This window comes from Candoia aspera, chromosome 1 (genome assembly GCF_035149785.1).
Source record: "Candoia aspera isolate rCanAsp1 chromosome 1, rCanAsp1.hap2, whole genome shotgun sequence".
Taxonomy (NCBI): domain Eukaryota; kingdom Metazoa; phylum Chordata; class Lepidosauria; order Squamata; family Boidae; genus Candoia; species Candoia aspera.
In genome coordinates, this window is record NC_086153.1 from 69,742,600 (window position 1) to 69,765,333 (window position 22,734).

Consider the following 22,734-nt stretch of genomic DNA (forward strand, 5'->3'; position numbering starts at 1 on the left):
CAACTTTCTTCAACCATGGAATCTAATAATCTATGTGCTGTACCCATCCCTTTTTTGGCTAATAGCAACGATCAGAAAGAGATTGATCAATGAAGGCAGGAAGTGGTAATTCCTTTTCAAAACTGAAGCAGTCTCAGATAGTGAAGGAGGCTATTGTGAAATGAGTCCCGAAAAAGCCTTCCCAGTTATAGGCACGTGAAAAATAAAATACTATTGTACTACTACATCTACTTCTTCTACTAATAGCAGTAACTTACCATTGACTTCTATTGGACATAGCTTTCAAACTGGTTGCTGCATATGCCACAGTATTTTGAGTGAGACTTATTTGGAATAACTTAAACTGGGCTTTAGACTTGATCAGTGGACTATTGTGTACCACTCTTGACAGGTAATCCTTGCTGTGACAAGATGGAGTGCTATAAATTTGCTTATGCTTCTGGACCTTTCAGTATATCATTCCAGAAGATGATACTGGAAGTCTCTCAACTCTTTGTGTTTACACAATGAGGTTCTGTCTTATCACATGAACAGCTACATGAAATATTGAATTAGGCCATCCATGGATCTTGAGTGGTGTGTTATACATAAGAGATCTTTATATAAGAAATCTTCCTCCTCAGTATTTTACACTGGGAGAACTTCATAAAAACAAGATTTCTGTGCTAATAGGGTCCCAGATTATATAGAAGCTTTAGCATGTACAGTTCATCAAGTGAAGGCCTCTTTCCTGTAGGTATTAACACTATACTGACACCTGGGTAGAGGACAACTGGCATGTGTACAGCTTCCATATTTATTTTATAGAATTATAATGCCTTAAGAAGGCTTATTTCTCAGCTTAGTGTTGAACTGGATAAGGGCAAGTTAATCAAAGTTCAGCAGAGATGATATGGAAATGATGCTGTCCAATGGGCACTGCACACTTCAGTTGCTGGATCTAATATTTCACTTGTGACCCAAATAGCCTCAGTGGCATAAAATGCTTTTTATCAGCTTTGCTTAGCAAACAAATCGCTAGCATTTCATGACAGACAGTGATGTACAAGAGGCCTGTGCAAGACAGCTTTGATTGACTTTGACAGTGTACTTCATGCTGATAGCTGTCACAGTGCAGTTCAAAGAGGCAAGGCAATTTGCCTCTGTGAAAGCAGCTTCAAGAAGATGCTTTGTTCAAGACTTTGTCCAAACAAAAAACTTCCTAATATATAATCAACATAGATGAATGCAACGTACTAACTGCCTAGAGTCCCTCTTTGTGGGGGGAGATGGGCAGTGATAAAAATTTGATAAATAAATAAAAATAAAATAATATGGTTCTCCCTTTGAAAACCATTCAGAAGTAATGTGAGTTGAGGATATAGTTGATAGATAGTTCACTAGAACCAGACATTAAAACAGATCTCCTTGTTTCTTCAGCAGCTGCACTGGCTCCCTGTCTATTTTTGCTCTCAATTTAAGCTAATCTTTAAACCCTCTTGGTTTTGGACTTGGATAGCTAAAAGCTTATTTGCCTTTGTATTAGTCTACATATTTACAAAGGTAACTGTCTCCATTGTTGAATGCCAGCTGAGATACAGTAGATAGCAACTAGAAGCATCGGCAGAATCTGTTTTCATTAGAGTGACAAAAGAGACACAGCACTATCATTCTGTGAGTTTTGCCCCTTTTAGCTATGTGATATCTCAACACCCATAGAAAAGGCTGAGACTTCCATTGTGATGCTATTTTTGTCAGTGAGGTCCATCTCGCCCTCTCCCTCCCTGCCCCCCAGTTGCAACTGAGAGGACGTACCATTATGTATCATTTTCAGATTTGTGGTTGCTCTTTCTTTTCTCTTTCTTTCAGTTTGAAGAACCCTTTTTTGCTTTTGTTCAAGGACAATTAACCTACTTCAGCTCATCCAAAGATTTTGCCTTTCTGACACCATCTATATAATTCCCAGCTGTATCTGAGTACTTTTCTTTAGTGACCTTATCCTCTTTCTATCTGTATGTGTCTTTTTTTTTGCTTTTCAGAGCTTCACTAAGTTTTTTCACAGCGGCATTGATTTCTTCCACTAACTATCACTTTCCCCTCATTAGGAGTGTTTACAGTTATGCTTTCAGTTTCTCCTTTATAGGAACTCCTGTGATCTTGAACACCTTTCAGATTCGTTTTTCCTGTGACAGAATTCTAGTTATTATTCACTAATAACCAAGATACATGTACAATTATGCTCAGGAAGTTTCCCTTGAAAACAAAATTCCAGTAATACATGATCACTTTTTTCCTTACACTTCATCAACTAATTATTCCCTATTTTCAATCCATTAAAATAATTAAAAGTATAAATGTTAATTAAAATAATATAAATATGCAAATGTAACTCAGCTTTAAAAGGCACAATTATAAGCAAGTGCATGAAGACCACCTTTTTGATAATGTTTATGTAGCATTTCATTTAACCTTTAAAAACTTTATTATGTATGTATGTATTATTTATCCAGGGTGTGTGTGTGTGCGTGCACCTTTGAGTCAGTGCTGACTCCTGGCAACTGCCTTGACAAGTCCCTGCAGTTTTCTTGCCAGCGTTTTCAAAAGTGACTTACCACTGCCTCCTTCCTAGGGCTGAGACAGAGTGACTGGCCCAAGGTCACCCTGCTGGCTTTGCGCCTAAGGCGGGACTAGAACTCATGGTCTCTCGGTTTCTAATCTGGTGGCTTAACCACTACACCAAACTTTACCATGGTAAAAAACTAGTGTATTTGATTTTATTTGTATGACATTTCTGTTATAAAAGACATGTTGCAAAAATCAAATCATGAAAATAGGCAAAATATATATAATAGATATATGCCAAAATTTGTTTGCAAGCACTAGTGAATAAATTTCTCTCTAGAAAGTACAAACCAGGCAAATCTGGCTGTAGCCCCAAGAACATTATCTAAATAGAAGAGAAAAGAAAAATATTTTTAATGGTCTAACCAATAAATTTTGTTCTGGCATATAGGTAACAGAAATTTCTCCAATTACATTTCAGAAGTAGGATAATGAAGCAAATAATGAAGGAGGTCCTCAATCACATTTACTCCACACCTAATCTATAAGGAATAGGTTAAAGCATGTAATTTATGTACAAGAAATATTGATCAAATATATTTTCTGACATAAAAAAGGACATATCATATAGAATCAAAAATGAAGAAAAAATAGTAGACATGAACCATCCTCACAATTCTTCACAACTCTCAATTTTTTCCAATCGATTTGATTCTGAAAGTGAGTGCTGTTTAACCCTAAGACTTGCACATGAAGTAATACATGTGTAATAAAGTTACTGTTAATAATGTATAATATGCAATACGTTACATAGAGAGCCAGTTTGATGTAGTGGTTAAAGTGCTGGACTAGGAGCAGGGCGTCCCAGGCTCTGGTTCTTCCTGCTAGTTGGCCTTGGTCTGGTCACTCCTTCTCAGCCCTAAATCAGAGCATCAGGCTCTGCAACATGCCAGCTGAAAAACAACCCTTGTCACATCATGCATTGCTAAGCTTGGTTGTAAAAACCAGGTGAGTGCAATGCAAAACAAGCAGACTTTGCAACTCAGTGGTACAGATGCTGAGAAAAACAGCACAACTGTGTATTTGTGTGTGTGTGTGTGTGTGTGTGTGTGTGTATATACATACACATATATGTGTGTGTGTGTATATATATCCATACACACACACACACATATATATATATATACACACATATACATACACATACATACAGTATATACACATACACATACTGTGTGTGTGTGTGTATTAATGGCATTCACATATAAGAATATATGAAACAGTACAAAAGAGAAAACTCTGTTGGAGTTGTATTTGTGTGTTGGGTTATTTAATTGCATCTGTTTGACTTGGCCAATGGATTACAAGCAGAATCAATGAGAAAGAGAAAAAATACTAAACATGTACTTTATAATAATACACTATATATATGTTATTTATAGAGACTCCTGAAACATATGCATTATATTTCAAAATGAAAAGTGTCAGAGTGCTAGAAAGCGTTTGGCCCAGAGAGATCAGAAAAATCACACACCAGGCATTTCTATAAAAATAAATTTATTTACAGAAAGCACAAAAACATATTTACAGGCTTGTGCATTCACACATCTGCTCAGAAAGAACTGTGCTGCTTACTTGGCTGCAAAAGAGAAACTAAACAAGTAACAAGCAAGTTGCCCTCCCCCAGGCAATGCAGCTATTAACACCCAAACTGAGGACAATTAAATTCGACCTCTTCACCCTGACGATACTTAAGGAAATACTCAATTACCATGGTAACCTTAATGGCTTGTCCAGGCAAAAACAAAGAAATTCCGACAAAAGGAATAGTGATTGTTTTAAACAATGAAGATACTGAAGCCAAATAGCATCATCAGAAAATATGATCTTCTGTGGTGTGTGTGTGTGTATGTGCAGAAAAGAAAGAAAAAGATGGAGAAAGAATTATTCACAGCTATTACTAAATAAGGAGTGATGAGGAGAGACAGACAAGGAGACATACTTCGACTTCCTTTAAGTAGAATATAACTCTTACTAGAAATTAAACTATTTTAAATATTGTAATCTTGGATAACAAAAAAATAATTTTCAGTTTAAAAGTTGAATGCACAGTAAAATAGCTTTATGTAGTTAATATGAGCATTACTCTATTTTTGTACTTACCCATCATTTGAGTGCAAAGACTTGCATTAATGGAATCTCTGGAACATCTCCAGACCTTTGATAAGAAAGCTAAAAGGGAAGCTTAAATGCCTGGAGATATGATCTGTTGCCTCTGAGCCACTGGAATACATCCAACATGAAATGGCTCTTCTCTTTGCAGTTAATCTGTTTTTTTAAATATTTTTCTCCTAAAGACTGTTTTTAAAAAAGCAATATTCTTTTTCCCTGAGAACTGTCACTTATAATAAGACATCTCACTTCCTTTTCAGAAAATTTCTTTGAAAGTAGTGATACGCAACTACCAATTAAGACTTTGGGATCAAACCATACAAAGCATACAAACTTTTCTGTACTGAATTACTTGTCTCTGGTGATCTTTTTCCCTCTAAAATAATACATTAAAAAAAAAGCAATACTTCTACATCTCACATAGATTTCATTCTGATTTAATTTTTATTCTTTTTATCACAACTAAGGCCAGGTGTGGGCTGTCTATGCTCCCCAGCCCCATTTTTTCAGCCCCCAGCAGGACCAAAATAAGGAAATAATCTGCTAAATCTTTGCTGGCCTTAATCCCCTTTAATGCTCCCCCAAGCTCCCAAAATCTGACTGCCCATTCTCTGTGTTTTGGAGCCCAGTATTTCTTTTCAATGCCAAGGCATGACCCCCAACCAGATAGAGTTGCCACTCCAATTGAGACTGGTTACCCCCAATGCAGTAAAAGATACCTAGGAAAATGTCATCTCCCACATGTATGAAAAAAATACTTTACGTAACCTTATATATTCTGGTGCCCTCTATATATTTTCAAACAACCTCCCCCAAATTCCAGACATCATGGCCAACAGCATCAGACTGAGGATGACTGCTCTACAGTGTGGTCTTAATAAGATGCTTTTGTGGAGAAAGTTGTTTTCCCAAGTGAATTAGACTTTTTATACTATAAAGAGAACTGTCTGACTTCCGGCTGTTCCTAATGGCAGATAAGCCCAGAGTTTTTTAACCAACAGTCTCTGAGGTGGCCAAAGCAACTATGCTGGCCCAAGCCTAAAATTTGGACTTGGCAAAACTTGGTTCTGCTGGAAAAGACACTGTTCCTGCTGGCATTTTCCAATCTGACTTTTTCCTATCACCATTTATTGACTTTAAGAAGAAGAAGAAACAACGTGATGGAACAAAGGCAAGCTCTGAGGCTTTTCTAGCCTGTGTTTCTAAAGAGGGACACCGGGAAGATTCCTCTTCTCTCCAGCTGCTGTGCTGAGTGTTTCTGCATCAGTGTTTGTGTGTAGCTGTAACTAAATATAACCTTATGCGCCTTCTTCTGTGTGTGGAGCTCTCTTGTCACACAAATTTTGGGAATGGAAACATTTTGCCAGAAGGTGCTAGAAGCCATGGTATTCTGTGGAATTTGGGAGGGTCTGGCAGTCACTAAAGCAAGCTCCATTATTTAGCTTAATCAGTCCCCTGTTTTAAAATAATTGGCAAAGAAAGGACCTTGCTTACATACAAAAAATATTTTTGAAAAATGCTTAGAGAATATTGCTTACACAAAAAGTATTTTATTTCCAAAATCTGCTTAAGTGATGAAGGTAACTACCTTTCTAATCCAAAGCAGCAATGAAATCTTGGAGATGCTTAAAAGCAAGTCACCCTATCCACTGCACTGCAAATAAAAAAGCAATTATAATAATAATCTTTTGATTTAAAACAACAACAACATACTTCTCACTGTTTCAAATGGCAGTTCTGACAAGATGACATTTTATTTTCCTGTATTCCTGTATCACAAGTCCCATCTTCTGAGTAGGACTCATTTTCTGAGTATGGTCATAGTAAAGCATGTACCTAGTTAGCATTTATGTATTATTCGGATCCATTTCACAGTTTGTGCCTAAGGGGAGATTTTTGTCGCTCTTACCTTTTTTGTTTTCTCACTAAGTTTCTCTAAACGTTCAAAGAGGAACACCAGAAGATCTGTCAGCACGATCAAAAGGTACAATTATCAATTAGTTGTGCACACAGAAGTTTCATCATCATCTTCTAAGTCAGTTTTCTGGAAAGCACATTTATAACAAGACCTCATCAGCATCAACATACTTTCTTAATCTTTAGGGTTAAAACTATCCCAAGTGTCTGTTGCGATATTGTACCAACCTTGCTCGCTTGATGTTCTCTAGGGATCCTAGCTTGCACAGATTAGCATAAGCTTGCTTGAGATAAACCTGGGTTTGGGCTGCCTTTGTGGCACACTGGCCCAACCGGACCACACTATCTTTACTTTTAGCAGGGACCGCTGCATGTGGCATGGACAGAAACTAGTCTAGGACTACTTTATCTTACTAAGAAAGGTTATGATTGGCTGAGGAGAGGATGTCAATATTTGTGGGCCTGTCTGGCGACACTCTTGGCATAGAAGATTCCAACGTGGAATGTAAGAGGAAGAAATGGTATAGTCATGATCAACAATGAAATGAAAAAAGAAAGACACTTTGGATGCCTGAGGGGGAGAATGTTGCACACAAGGTATTCGGCGCGTAGTATTTTGGATGACGCAAGCCTGAAGTGACATACAGAATTCTTTCTGCTGAATGTCCTTTTATTAGAGTCACTGCGGTGAGATGAGTGGATATATAAATTATTTAAATACATAAATACATAAACAAATGTATTTCAGTACGGTGTTGAGGCTCTGACCCCTCAGCTGTATCTCTCTGACCTTCTCCCTGCACTTCTGACAGTTTCGCTAACCTAGCATCTTGTTATCTCCCCTGCCAGTTGCTTTACTCTTGAATGGTTTCACAAGAAATGAACAGCTATTCCTTAGCAGAGGAAGCTGACAGGTTGTGATTTTCTGTTGTTGTTTTTTTCCCTTTCTCTTGCCGCTATTGAAGCTTTTCCTGTCCCAAGCTCTGAGATAACTTATATAGGACTCCTTGCCAGTTCAGTCCAATAACTAGTGGTTTTCTTTAGTTTTCCCACCTCCCCCAGTCCTGTCCCTTGTAGATGGCCTCTATTTCTCATCACTGGGTTGGACCAGGGTATTGGACTATGGGGATTAGGTTCCTCCTCCCCCTCACACAAACTTTTCAGATTAATGTCACCACTGGGTTTGTGTACCAGGATCTAAACTAGTGGGAAAGGAATAGGGGTTATCTTCTCCCCTTGCCACCACACTGCATTACCACTAATCACTAGATAGCTGGCTTGGCTGGGCTGCAGCAGCTTCTTTGCATTTTCTTTTGGAAGCAGCACATCTGCAAACCAATCAACTGACAATCCCCCTTGGAAAGCAAAGTTATAATTCTTTCATCAGCTCCACTCGCTACTGGCCAAAATAACCAGTCACAATCTTGTAGCTGCTCTGCTGACAACCTCTCGGGCACAACCATTGCCACAAGGCTCAGCTGTGGAACATCTGTCTGAATCAACTAAAGTCTCAGTGTTCAGCCACAGTTCATCTCTCTGGAGCTTTTTAGTTGTTTCTCACTCTGGGACTGGGTTACCCTAAACGAGGCCACAAGGCAGCAATCCATGGATGCAATAAGGGCAGAAAAATAACTACATTTTGCTGCTCTAGTTGTAATACTATCATCCTTAATAATTAACACTGTTAGCAATGTTTGATCAGATTCACTCTTCATCTTCCAGCGGCATTCTAGGTGTCTCTTCTGCCTGTTCATCTTCCAAAATTTCTCTGAAAACCAGGGGCCTTGTGAAATCTACATGTGCAGAGAGCTGCACAGGTGCAGTCCAATCCGAGGCCGTCCCACCCTCTCATTCCAGAAGCGACTAAGGCCCCAGTCAAACTGTGCATTAGATTCTCAGGAATTTCCCCAAGTGCTCTCTGAAACCCAAATAGGTTCATCAGGTGCCTGGGGTGGAACGACTGAATGGGTTCCAAACATACTCAACCATCTAAACTCTGGTGCCAATCACAGACTATCATCTTGGTGCTGTTATGAAAAATAATGCATAAAATAAATAGGAATCCAGTTGCAAAATGAGTCTCTGAAGGAAGACTGAATGGAGGAAGAGGAAGACTGAGAAAGTTATGGTTGGATGAGATCCTGAAAGAGCAGAAATAAGTTAATAGAACAAAACACACCATATGGCTGTGGTAGAAACAAAGTAGTTTCTAAAGAGAGAAAGTTACAGAAAGGTAGAGTGAATGGTTTTGGTGCAAACTGGATTTAGCTATATTTCTTTTTCTTACTTCCTGCCTTAATTTCTTTGGCTTTCTTTTTCAACTCATTTTCTGCATCTTGCATAAAGTGTTTACCCACAATAAGCCTGATTGGTGTATAGATGTGAAACCATTAGGAAATCCTGGTCTGTAGAAAATAATAATTAGTAAGTTCTAATTGATGTTATGTAGGACTTTAAGATCATCATTCTTTTTTACACAATTAAAAAAAACAGGATTAAGAGTAGGATAGTTAATTATGCAAGATATGTCTATCTGATTATTGTAGTCACTTTTGAATTTAAATGGGCATCCCTCTGTTTGTTTAAAAAGAACTGTTACAAGTGATACAGGTACTCCTCGTTTAGCAACTGCCTTGTTTAGCAACTATTAGTAGTTATGACTGTGATGAAAAAGTAATTTTATGACCAATCCTCACATTTACAACCTTCACAGGTCAGTAAAGCAAAGGAAAGCTGAAGTAAGATCATAAGCACAGTCACGGTATCACTTGGCAACTGCTTTGCTTAACAACTGAGTTGTTGGTCCCGATTGTGGTCGCTAAACAGGGACTATCTGTACCTGGTATTACTCAAAGACACTTTCGCCCACATCATGGGAGTTCCTTTTCTTTATATCAGGGGTGCATAACTTTTGTTGGTGTGAGTGATGCCCCAGCCTTTGTTGGAGGCCACACTGAAGAATGGGCAAGTCAAAAGACTTTAAAAAGTCAGTGGGAGTCAATGTTTAATTAAATATTAATATTATTCCTTTTAATTAGATTAGTTACATAACTATTGCATCTTAACATACATACATATGCACAGTATAGTAATTCCCTTCCCATTACAACAGAATTTGTTCATAGGTTTAAAATAAGTCCAAAACCCACAAACTAATTATTTCATTTACATAAGTCCATTCACGTAATCTCAAATTTGGAGTGCTCGTGTGAATGCAGGGGCAGAATGCCTCTGCCAGCATCGCCTAAGTTACATCAGTTCCTGCGGACCCATTTTGAGTGTGAATGTCTGTAGGAGAAAAATTTAGTGTGTGCATCTATTACCCATGTTGGCATTACCAGGTTCCTTGCTCATGTGGAAACTGATCAGGTATCTCTCCTGAAAACATCCGCAGTTAGTGCACAAGTCTCTGCAGAAGGCACTATGATTCGTGTAATTCTGTAGTGAACAGGGCTCCTGCAGGGTATTGTCACAGTGAGCCCTCCAGGTTTAAGAACAGCAGGCTGGAGTTTTAGACTTCCAAATATGCACAGACACGCGGTCTCAGTACAGAGAAGGCAGTTGGATAAGGCAAAAAAGAGGTGACACCCTGAACACTTGTTGCAGGTGTATAACCAAAATGGGAGTGACATGAATGCTGCTCCTGACTCCTGCTGGGCTGCATATGGCCATCAAGCTGCAGTTTCTCCGTCTTGACCTGATAGGTATGCTTCCATCCTTTAAGAGGGGTTTCAGGGACAATTTTGTTCTGGCAGATGACATTCAATAATTTAAATCATACCCTCTGGTTTTAGTATATACTAAAAGTTCCAATACAGTTGGCACTAACAGTATTTTGTGCAGTTGTTTATTTTGATCTGCATTGTCAAGGCTTGGCATTTTAAAAAAAATATCTGAATATTAGCAATATTAGCAATATTTATTTTTGAGATAGATGGGGAGTGGGCGGTGATAAAAATCTGATAAATAAATAAATAAATATTCTCACTGAAAAGCTAAGAATGGTTTCCTTTTTATGTGTGACCAAAAAAAAAAAAAAAAAGGTACTTTGTGTCCATTCATTTGGGAGAGAACATAAAGAATTTGCACTATGTTGGGCTTCTTAAAAATAGCCCATCTTGTACTAAATCTTTGATGTAGATGGCTTCTTTTTCGTTCTTTCCCTGTTTGGCATGTATTATAAGTTTTTCTATTTAGCCACCTTGTGTCGGTGTCTTCCAAGACAGTACTTAGTATACAGTAGTACAGTGTCCTATAGTGATGCTGTGATAAAGTGTACTTTTGGACCAGAGGCCCCTAGCTTTATAGATCAAGATACTGGGCAGTTATTCCATCTTTTCCTTCCTGGGCAGGTTTTCTGTGGTAAGAAGAAAACAGGAAAAAAAAAGTATATATAAGAAGGTTACAAGCTGAAGGTTGCTACCTTTTGTAAAATTCATAAAATGAGGCAAGACAATTGTATGAGAAAAGCTTCCTTTGGAAGAACTCAAAGTGCTCTGTTTATCCTAGCATAATTTCCTTTCATGCGTCAGTCAACACTTAATTACTAACTCAAGGCTATCTTCATACCCAAAATGAATACAATGAATTAAACATTTTCTAGACACATTTTAACCTGCGAATGTCTGTAGATGGGTAGCTACAGTTCTATAATTTCTATCAGTCTATTTTTAAAACAACTCTGAGGCTGCAAGTTCAAGCTCAGTTGCTTTGAACGATGTCTCACTGAGCTCTGTGTGACTTCAGGATTAATATATTTAAGAGGGGATGATTTAAGTGTATAATTCTAATTGTTACATTTTTACTTTGTTTAGGTGCAGAAGTGATGTATATAAATTTAACTGCTTATAATGATGGTCGTTTGCAGTCATCGTTCTGGATTGTGGATAAACAACATGTGTACATTGGAAGTGCCAGTTTAGATTGGAGTTCATTGGGACAGGTATTATTTCTTTAAATTGCAAAATAAGTTCTTAAAGATCATAATGAACTTTGTTTTGGAAGAAATAGCCATTGGCTTTTGTATATGTAGATCATTTGCATTATTGTTAATTATTTCTCCTATGCTGCCCCCCTCCGCAGGGAGGCAGGACCCATTTGATTGGTCTGCCCCTGGTGACTGATGGTCCCGGCTGGGTTTCAGAGGGAGCTGGGGGTTATACCCGGGGATCTGCTGCATGGTCCAGCAGAGGCGCTGGCTGCTGCCTGGAATAGGGAGGTGGCCGAGGCCTTGGACAGGATCGTGCCTGTGCGACCTCTCTTGTCCCATCAAATCTGACACTCTCCGTGAGTTGAAGAGGATCAAGAGACATCTAGAGTGCCACTGGAGGAAGACAAAGACCGAATCCAACTGAACAGAAGCTAGAGCCGCCATTAAGGCTCTTATTGAATCCACAGAATGCTGCCTGACGGCCCTGTTTAAAATCACTTGAGTGAGAGTGAATGAGAGATCCGACCCGTGGCCCCTCCTTTGTGGGGTGCTGCAGGGTTCGGTACTCTCTCCTCTCCTTTTTAACATCTACATGAAACCGCTGGGTGAGATCATCCGTCGCCATGGGGTGAGGTGTCATCAATATGCTGATGATACTCAACTATATATCTCCATCCTGGGTGATGTAAGCAAGGCTGTGGCCACCCTCTCTCAGTGCCTGGAGGCTGTGGGGGTCTGGATGGGGAACAACAGGCTTCAGCTGAACCTGGTAAGACAGAGTGGCTGTGCGTTGGGGGCTCCTTGGTATCTAGGAACTTACCATCTTTGGTTCTGGATGTGGTTGCACTGACCCAGACAGATCCGGTGCAGAACCTAGGGGTTCTCCTGGACTCACAGCTCCTGCTCAAAGAGCAGATGGCAGTCGTGGCCAGGGGAGCCTTTGCCCAACTTCGTGTTGTGCACCAGTTATGCCCTTTCCTGGATCAGAAGTCTCTCCGGTCAGTCACACATGCACTGGTCATCTCCCATGTAGACTATTGCAATGTGCTCTACATGGGGCTACCCTTGAAGAGTATCCGGAAGCTACAGCTGGTCCAGAATGAAGCTGCACGAACAGTTTTGAGAGCCCCAAAAGTGGCCCATATAGCACCTTTGCTCCGCGAGCTGTACTGGGTACCAGTTTGCTTCCAGGTCCAGTTCAAGGTGTTGGTTATTACCTTTAAAGCCCTACATGGCATGGGTCCAGGTTACCTGAGGGACCACCTCACCCCCGTTACATCGACCCATCCCACCTGGTCAGGCAGAGATGGCATGTTACAGACCCTGTCCATGAGAGATTGTCAATTGGCAGGGTCCAGGAAGAGGGCCTTCTCTGCCATAGTTCCCACCCTTTGGAATAAGCTACCCCCAGAGATAAGGCAAGCCCCTACCCTCCCGGCCTTTAGGAAGGGGCTTAAGACGTGGCTCTGCCACCTCGCTTGGGGCGGGAGATAGTTTGTTGTGGGGGTGTCTGGCACCATAATATGGTCCCAGGGAATTTTTACATCTTACCATCTTGGGTTTTAGCATTTTACTTATCTATTTTGTAATATTTATATATTTCTAGATTTTTGTTATATTGTATATTTATATTTTATAATGTTTTAATTGATATGAATTGTTGTTTTAATATATTGTAAGCCACCCAGAGTTGTGTTTGAGATGGGCGGTGGAAAAATGTGCTAAATAAATAAATCATTTCATTTCATGACTGAACTCAGTAAATTGTGCTTTTCTCAACAGAATCTTCAAAGATTAGATAAAATATTTTTATCTCAGCTGAGTCCTGAGTCAGGGATATTAGGATTGTTATCCATATGTTCGTTTTTTGCTAACTTCTGCATTCTTCCAAATCCAAGGATTTGTTTTAGATGGAGAAATTCCAATGCACACCTGGAATTTATAAGGACTTTCACTTAAATTTTAATATGCTGAATTTAACCAATGATACAGAAGTAGTTCCTTATATCATCTATTCATATATCTGTGCACAGATTCTCACACATAACACTAAACCACAATGTGATTTCTTTTTTTCTTTTTTTTCACTGAGTGACATGTGCAAATTCATCCCAAGAAAGAAATTATGGTTCTTCATCCTGGTCTCTGTTCATTTCACATATGGGTCCTGAGTCTGTGCTGATGCTTTATAGGAACATTCTATAGCTAAGGGGGCACAGGAAATATATACTTTGGCACATATTTGCAAATGAGTCTCCATCTTGCTCCTTGCCAGCTACAGTGAGGCTATCAGAGATGCCCTTGCCCAAACATCAGTGTGAGCTTTCAGTGAGAAACAGCTCAAATGTGCTTTTGAGTTTGAATCAGTTGTTTTGAGTTCAAAATGGGTTGTTCCAATTATTTCAACTATTCTAGAGGTCAGGCTTCACACTCTTCTGGAATGGTTAGAACAATCCATTTTGAACTTAAAAATGATCTTGAACTCAAAGTGGAAGATTTCAGGTTCAAAACATTTCAAATTCAAAATATTTTGCCCATTCCTACTCTGGATTTATCATTATTGCTAAAAAGGTAATCATGTACCATATCTCTGGAAAGATACTTGTGCACCAGATGCCAAAAGTCAGTCTGATGAAGTGTGTCCATTCTCAATCTATGAAGAGGCTTTTTAAGAGAGTAAAGGCAAGAGTGGATAATATGATTCTATGTGGTCAAGGTCCATTTAAAAAAATACCAAGTTGCATCATTTTAATAAAAGCGTAATTATTGTGTTTTGTTTTGTTTTTATTTGCTTATTCCATCTTTGTTTTATTTGTATTCATGCAGACATACAGAGTCATTGTGTACAAGAAGAGAGGCAGAGAAATTTGATAAACAAATTAAATAAATAAATACTTTTCTCTTCTGCAGTTACACTTAAGCAATAAACAGATTTCCCCAACAATTGATCTTGATACTACCAATTATATAGACAAAAGTATTGAAGTCCCTTGTGTCACTATTCATTGTCACCATCTCTTCCAGTACTCTCTTGGTGTCAGCCAAGAGCCAAAAGCTGCACCACTTTTAAAAACAACAAAAACTATCCTGCAAGCAGTGGTCAGTGGCAATGCAATTTCTATTCCAATCTCTAGGTTGTCTGTGGATCTAGTTCTAGTAGATTCAGTTCCAATTACCTCAGTCACAGTCTGAACAAATTATTCGCCCACGTAGAATACCTTCAGCATTTAAAGCCTCAGACCCAGAGGCTTATAAATTAAATGCAAAGCGTCTTTCCTCTAATAGTTCTTCTATTTCTTCTTCATGGTAGGAAATTACTTTGAAGACCCCTTCTCCAGTTAATAATCTATATGCAGAGTAATTACTTCACAGGGCAATGCAGTAGGTTTACAGGTTTAGCAAGCATTGGCAACAATTGAAGATGTCAGTTTTAGGTGATCCGTCATGATGCCAAATGGCACCAGGAGATAAAGAGAAACTCAGTGCAGTGGAACCCTGATCCTATTCCACTACTGCTTTTCTTTTTTGTACCACAAATCATCACGCAAGTCAGAGATAGTATCAGTTGTTTCTGTGGGCAAAAATATATTTGTCCCACACCTTCTAGATGACATGGGGAATGTATTGGGCTTGTGCAAGTTAGGCAAGATTCTCTTCACTTCACTCTGAAGGACAAGATGATCTATCCCTTGCCTACAGCAAAGCATCAGAGGCAACAAGTTCTAACTGTTAATGTGGTAATCCAAGTGGCTACAGTGTAGATCACTGAAGGGCCAGAGAAGTGACCAAAATGTAGTGGCCATCCAGATGAGTATGTAAAACTCTCTCATCGTGCTCTTCACGTATCTGCTTTGATGGAATGATTTGATTAAATCACCTCTGGATGAAATTACTACATCTATCAGGCTCCCACAAAAACAAAGACAAACATGCCCAGCATTTGTATCTTTATTGTATCTCAGGAAATGGAGCTACAACAGATATTGAACAAATAGAAATTTAGTTTAGAATGTATACCTGATCAGATTTTGAGCTCTCCGAACAGGAGACTTGGATTTCCTCTCATCTCTAGTCTTAGTAGTAACAGATATTTGTTTACATTATCTGCATGCCTGATCTGCCATTCAGATAAGTCTACTAAACTAGGCAGTAAACCACTAATTGAGCTCTGATGCCCTCATAGCTAATTACATGTGTTTACATGGTTTTTAGAGCCAACGGACTGTGTCTCTAATTCCCTTTTGGAAGTTATCTTCCAGCAACGTACCTGGTTGTGAACCTCATGATTAACCCAAGAGTTGCACAATTGCCCTGAGGATCCAACATTTGATAGCAAGGATCTTTCAGTACCAAAGTTGGTGATTCTATGGATAGAATACAAAAGGTGCTCTTCAAATGGGCATGAATTTCAATGCTCAATCACTTTCTTCTCATTATCAGTCATGGTTGGGAATTGCCCCTCCAACTGTCTCCTGTCTATGTCCATATTCATAGAGAAGGCATACTTCTCAGCCCTCGTGTATCCTAAAAGCATAAATGTAGAGATTCTCCTAAATAGCACCTTTTACTTTTCAGAGCAGCAGACTGGACCCTCCATTTGACTGTTGTCTTGAGACGTGGGCTATTATCATAGATGTGTGGATGCTTGCAATTTGTGCTTGGCCAAGTGGTTCAATTTTATAATTCTGCTAGGCTTCAACTTTTCTGTGTTCGTCAGATAACGGGTGGAGAAAATCAGAATTCATGGCAAGGGAGGAACAGAGCATAGAGCAGACTGCTTTATTTTAAGTGGAGCAGATACTACAAATCAACTTATCTTGGACAAGCTCTCCATTCCCTCTGATGATAAAATGATCCACAACTCATGTTTTCTCTTTTGAGTACTCAATTGCAGTGCAGTCTGTGCAAGATTAAAAAAAGGAAAAAAACAGACAACTTCCATTATCATCTTCTCTGAGTTGAGGTAGTTCTCCTGCCTAGGTTTCTCAGTTATGTCCAGGGCTTGAAAAATGATAATTCATTCCATGTTGCTTCAGATCTTCCTATTTCATACAATTGGCTTGTTTTTATTTTTGTTTTAAATAAAATCATTCAGACATGGAGATTAGGAGAGTTCATTGTCCAGTAAAATAGCTTCCAGTCAAATAGCTATCACTGGCTGCAGCTAGTTGCAGGAAGAGGCAGTACTCATCATTTTGGGTAGTAAAAAAACATTGATACAGATCTGAAGAATAACTTTACTGTTTTTTAATTCCTTTGTTATGGGAAAGTGGAGTTCACAGGTTGAAATGTAATGGTTTTGCTTCTGTACGTACCTTGTGTGTTGTATATTATTTTTCAGACAAACTATCAAATGCAAAAGTGAGTTTGGGCTTTTAAAAATTTCAAAAAGTGAGCACTGTGCACGTGTATTAGGAAGAAAATTTAAACCAGTGTATTTTTATTTCTCTTACCTTATCTGTGGACTTTGTTGAATCCATTACGGCTGATTTTGTTGCTGGCTTCTATTCTTTAGCAAGACTGTGGAAATCTTCTGTCATTTGCACTGCTTACTACCCACTTATTTTTGTGGCCCTGTGATCAAAAGAGGCAATTCCCTTTGTTTCCTATAGCTGAACAGTAAAAATGTTTCGATTTTAAAAGAATGGATCTAGTGTTGCTGTTTCAAAAGAGGGATAAGCCCACGTTTAGCATGCATAAGATGCAACAAGTGTTTTGGAAATGTTATGAAATTCAACTAGTATCTTTTTTCATAATTTGAAGAAATAATTCAATGTTAATTAAAATATATTTATTAATATAATAAAATTATATTAGTCTAATTAATATTTTCAGCTTCTGAAAGGATAGGATTGTCACAATAAAAGAGTAATCATTTTTGCATATATGTTTAATATTGAAAGCAAATAAATAATTTCTTCAGCAGTGCATAACTTCAGACTTGCAACTTCAAAGCACCCCTCATATGATGTAGTCATGTTTTGCTTAGCTCTTTCCCAATCATCTTGTCCCGCCTGGAGGACAGAAGAGGGAGCAGAATCCAGGCTTTAGGACTATTTGTTCCCTATCTTGCATTGCTTTTCTTCTGGCACTAGAGCAACCTTCCTCATGGGTTTAACATGCTAGTGGGAGTTAATGGAACATATGTGCAAGCATCATGTTTGGATAGAGAAATGAATGAAGCTGATGCTAGAAACACAGTGTATTATGTTGACCTGCAGATGTGAACCATGGAGAATTTTGTAAATGAAGAGTTTTCAAGGAATTTTAATTCTTTTGATATGCATGGAAAAGTATTGTGCAATAATTAAATAAATATATATTCACTGTATTAATTTTTATTAGATAACCATTCAAATTAAAATGTAGAATATGTAAGTTCTGAATATCCTTCTTAGTACAGAATTTACTATCTGCTTACAAGCTATTTGCTATATTACGGAAACCTCTTACTGTTCTATTCTTTTTGCTGCTTTATGATTGATTATTTCCAGGACCAACCAATAAATGCCAAAGAAGACAAGACAATGGGATTCTGGCTTAGGCCGAGGTGCTCAGTTTATGCATATATATTTTAACATTAAGTAATAGACTTTGCATTTATCAACTTGCAGCAAAAGAACTAAAGATTGCATCAGTCTGTCACTTGAAATCCTTATGATAGACAATGTGTTCCTAATAATGCATACTTTGATTTCACAGATGAAGGAGCTTGGCATCATTGTGTACAACTGCAGCTGCCTGGTTTTAGATTTACAAAGGATATTTGCCTTGTACAGCTCCTTGAAATCCAAGAACAAAGTTCCACCCATTTGGTCTAAAAGACTGTATGCAGTGTACGGCACTAAAAATAAACTGCCTCTTAAGTTGAATGAAACCAAGTCAGAAGTCTTTGTCTCAGTGAGTATTTTTGTTCTTGTTTTAGATACATTTAAGCTGTTACTTGAGTTGCTCGCCCCTAAAATTATATCCCTGATGTATGCAATATTTGCACACCCCAGTACTGTGATAAATGCCATGAGGGTGAAAACACTTAGCAGCAAACGATTTATTCCAATAGTGAAGACTTCTACCTTTATGTGTCAGAAGGAGGCTTGTGGGCATATGATATGGGATGTCCTGAGAATCTACCCTTCAGTGACTTCCTTTTGCTCAGAAAAAATCTGGCAGCAATAAGGAATAAAAATGATATTAAAGGAGAGGATGTGATTCTAAGGAGGTGCAGATACCTCTTTTAAGATATACCTTGTTAGTATAACAATGATAGGAACCGTCTTGTGGTGACCCAGTGGCCCTTCTGTGAAATCTTTTGGCAGATGAAAGGAAGCAGAAAGTCCTATGTTTTGTCAACTTTTTTTTAGTGATCTTTGTTCTAGCACAAAAGCATTAACCAAACCAAACGCAGCTCTGTTACGGATAATTGTTTTTGTAATTATAATTGAATGCTACAGCAATTTATTTATTTATTTATTTATTTATCAAATTTTATCACCACCCCTCTCCCCCACAAAGGAGGGACTCTGGGTGGTTTACAATAAAAACAAAGTTAAAATTCAATACAATTATAAATACAATAAATACAAATGTAAATAAAGAATAAGACTATAAAATGTAATAAAATCCAGATGGCTGAAGGTTCTCTATTAGCCCGTGAGTATAAAGGGCCATTCTAGGCCCATTCTAGGGTGCCAGCCATCCCAAGGAGTGGCTATTCCTCATATTCCTCATATGTTAGCCAAAGTAGAAACAACTGCTAGATCCTTTTTTACAAAAAATATTTCTTGGCTGCAGCCTAACAGTGTAACTTTCTCTATTGTACTTTATCTCACAATCCTAATATTGGCCATACAAGTGGTCATAGGAGGAGATACTGGATATTATTGTGTGATACCTCTATCTCAATAACAAGGGGAATTATGAGAAAGCTCCCATTTGTTGAAAATAGCCTGCAGTTGAAAGGAAAGACTCTATTTCAGCTTAGCCAAGGCACAGGTGAAGTTTGAAACTCAGGTAAGCCACATCTCAAAGAATGTACTGTAAGCTGCCCTGATGAACATCGATAATGTCTCCACTCCTCTGTTAACACTTGTACAGTTGCAGACATGGCTTAAGGACAAAAGCCATAGAAGTATTCAACAAGTCAGATCATTGCTGATTTGAAACTTCTCTAAACAAAAGGGGAAGATGGATTTAAAGTATTTGCCTCTGTGTGTACTCATGTGTGTGTATACGTGTGCATACATACACTAAAGTGGCTCCATAACTACCCTATTTAAAGGCCTGGAAGAACAATAACTTTTTTAGTAATTTCCTAAACATCATACAGGTGGGAGCCACATGAATTTCTGGGGGTATATTGTTCCAGGGGGCAGAGGCTGCAACAGTAGTAAATCTTGCCTCATAACTAAATTAACAGAAAATTTATGTTTTTTGTCTTATACTAAGGGGGTATTCTCCAGTTTGTTTTTTTCCTTATAGCTTTTGTAGGCTGCCTGACTGCCAACGATTCTGGGTGGCTTACAATTAAAATTTAAAAAAACACACAAAACACAGAAAGGAATCTTGGGTCCAATTCAAAATGCTTGTACTACCTGATAGAACCCAACATGGCTTGGGTCCAGGTTACCTGTGAGACTATCTGGTCTGGGTAGAATCTGCCCATCCTGTAGGGTCAAGTCAGGAAAAGATGCTTCAGATCCTGCTGCCCTGCTCCCCCCACCCCCCTTGGTCAGGATAGGGACAAGGGCAGGCCTTTTCTGTGGCTGTCTCAGTCCTATGAAACAGCTTGCCACCCAAAATTTGGATGGGCCTCTCACTCCCTGCCTACAGGAAAAAGTCAAAGATCACACTTTTTTGTTCACTTATTTTACAACTGAAAGGCTGATGTTTCTGCTGGCCTTTCTGAGTTTTAACTGTTTTGGCTGATGATATTGCCGAAGTCCTTTTAATTTTTTAAAAGTGTTTTTATTTATTTATTTTTATTTTACTGTAATGTAAGCTGCCTAGTATCTTTTGATTTGATAAGTTAGAAATGAAATTAAAAAATAACACAACCACATTTCTGGTCATACAAATGGAATTCTCTTCACTCTTTTTACTCCATCCCCCCCACCCCCAATTTGTACATCCAGAATTTGCTCTGGAGGTTCCCCAATCCATCTAGGGAAAATTATGAATTTTGTAGTTGAAAACATATACTTTTAAATATGTTCAAGACTCCATGAGAACTAATGATGGATTTTGCAGTTATATGAATTTAAGAACTTCTGCATTATTCTCTAATGCAGAATAATTCTGAATTCACTGAATACTGCATTAGAGAATCAGAGATAATGATTATATTCTGCTTTTAAGAATACAAATACTTTCACGGTAGCATATAAGTAACATAAAATACATTAATAGACATCACAATAATCACTATCAAAATATTAAAACTTATACAGGTGTAAGTACAATGGTTTTATAATTCTATCCAAAGAAACCAGAAATGCTAAAAGAGATCTCTATTTCTGTTAACATGTTTTTAACCTTCTCTTCACAGAATTCTCCAAAGCTCCTATGCCCTAAAGACAGGACTTTAGATACTGATGCAATCTATAGTGTTGTGGACAATGCTGAACAGTTTATATATATAGCTGTTATGGACTATCTGCCTATTATTAATATAATAAATGAGACAAGGTTAGTAGATACCTGAAATCTACATTATGTATTATTGTATTAATATAAATAAATTATATTTTCTGAGAACAGCATTTGGTAAGAACCCTCTCCCCCAACTTAGCACATTCAGGAGCCTATGTTGTATAGTGATCAAAATGTTAGGGCTAGGACAGAAGAGAACCCATTTCAAATCTACCCTCAACCGTGCAAATTCACTGGAAGACTTTGGGCCAGTCACCTACCTCACAGTTTGTTGTAAGAATAGAATGAAAGGACATCTCATTATGTACTTCCTGGAATCCCTGGAGGAAATACAAGATATAAATCTAACAAATAAATAATACATTCTAATAGTGCTTGGACTTCTGTTTTCAGAATTCCCGTGGTACCTGTTGGCTGGGAATTGTAGGGGTTGTAAGTCTGAACAAAACTGAAAGGTAGCAAACCTACAAAGACATGTTTAAAGATTTCCTATAGGAAAAGTCCAATAGCCCAGCTATTCTCTTGGATCATGGTGTTAAACATAGAATCTAGAGCAGTAGACAATACAAATAAAGCTGATACAAAACCCTAGCCGTTTCTGTGTGTTAGATACCTGGACACCAAGCCAACTGTTTATTAGATTCTGCTCTCTTAGAAGATTTTGTTGAGCACCTCTGAGATTCAATTGCAGAAACTGCAAATACATTTTCTTTCTTTGCAGTTCTACAGGTATTATATTTCACTATTTTGATAAGAAATAGGTAGTGTACCATCAAAAATGTAGTATATTTCCTAATTTTCCAATTTAATGTTTATTTGTAATATGCCATTTATTCAGAGTGGTTACTACACGTTATGTTTTCAATGGGAAAATATATAACTTGATTTTCCTAATATAACCTGTCAATTAGAAGTGACCTGGCAGAATCACTGTTTTCTTATGTGATATGACGCCCTAACGAAAAAGCAATTTAATCTGCCCCCCCACCCCCCAAGCCAGTATAGCCACAAGAAATTTATATTATAACTATGCAAAAAAAAAAGAAAGAAAGAAAAGAAACCACACCACAATCCCCAATAAATAAAGTCCTAAATAAATTTGATATGATGCTGTTGGGCTTGACCCCCTAGACTAATACTATTCTAAATTGTGACTGAAAGAAAGATAAAAAATACCATATCTTATTACCAGATAGACCAAAGAAAGATCTCCTACAAATACATCTACTTTAACTAGCACAACACTTACCGAGCTGGATTGTTATCACCTTCCTATCTCCACTTTATCCATTCTTAGACTTCCACTTCATTGTCTAGTCATACAGTATGACCCTGACAGAGGTCCTGCATGCTGCTGTAGATTTTTTGTTCTCAACAGTTTGAGAAGATCAACCTGTTTCTTGGCTTTTGGGAGTTTCAATATGAGAGATCGTGTGAGAATCATGTTTACTTCAGAATTGCTTGGCTAGGGTTGTTGTTTTTTTTAACATCGCAAGTCCTGGCTTTTCATTAAAAAAAATATTTGC

At 38.1% G+C, this 22,734-nt stretch overlaps 1 protein-coding gene across 1 annotated transcript in view; it reads left to right on the forward strand.

Moving 5' to 3' along the window:
- The window catches only part of PLD5 (phospholipase D family member 5), a 116,024-nt gene that overhangs the window by 91,151 nt on the left and 2,139 nt on the right, over positions 1–22,734 (forward strand). Inside the window, exons 5-7 of the mRNA XM_063306309.1 lie at positions 11,445–11,572; positions 18,263–18,460; positions 21,105–21,244. Of these exons, the coding sequence (XP_063162379.1) occupies positions 11,445–11,572; positions 18,263–18,460; positions 21,105–21,244 (466 nt within the window). The remainder of the gene's footprint in view (positions 1–11,444; positions 11,573–18,262; positions 18,461–21,104; positions 21,245–22,734) is intronic.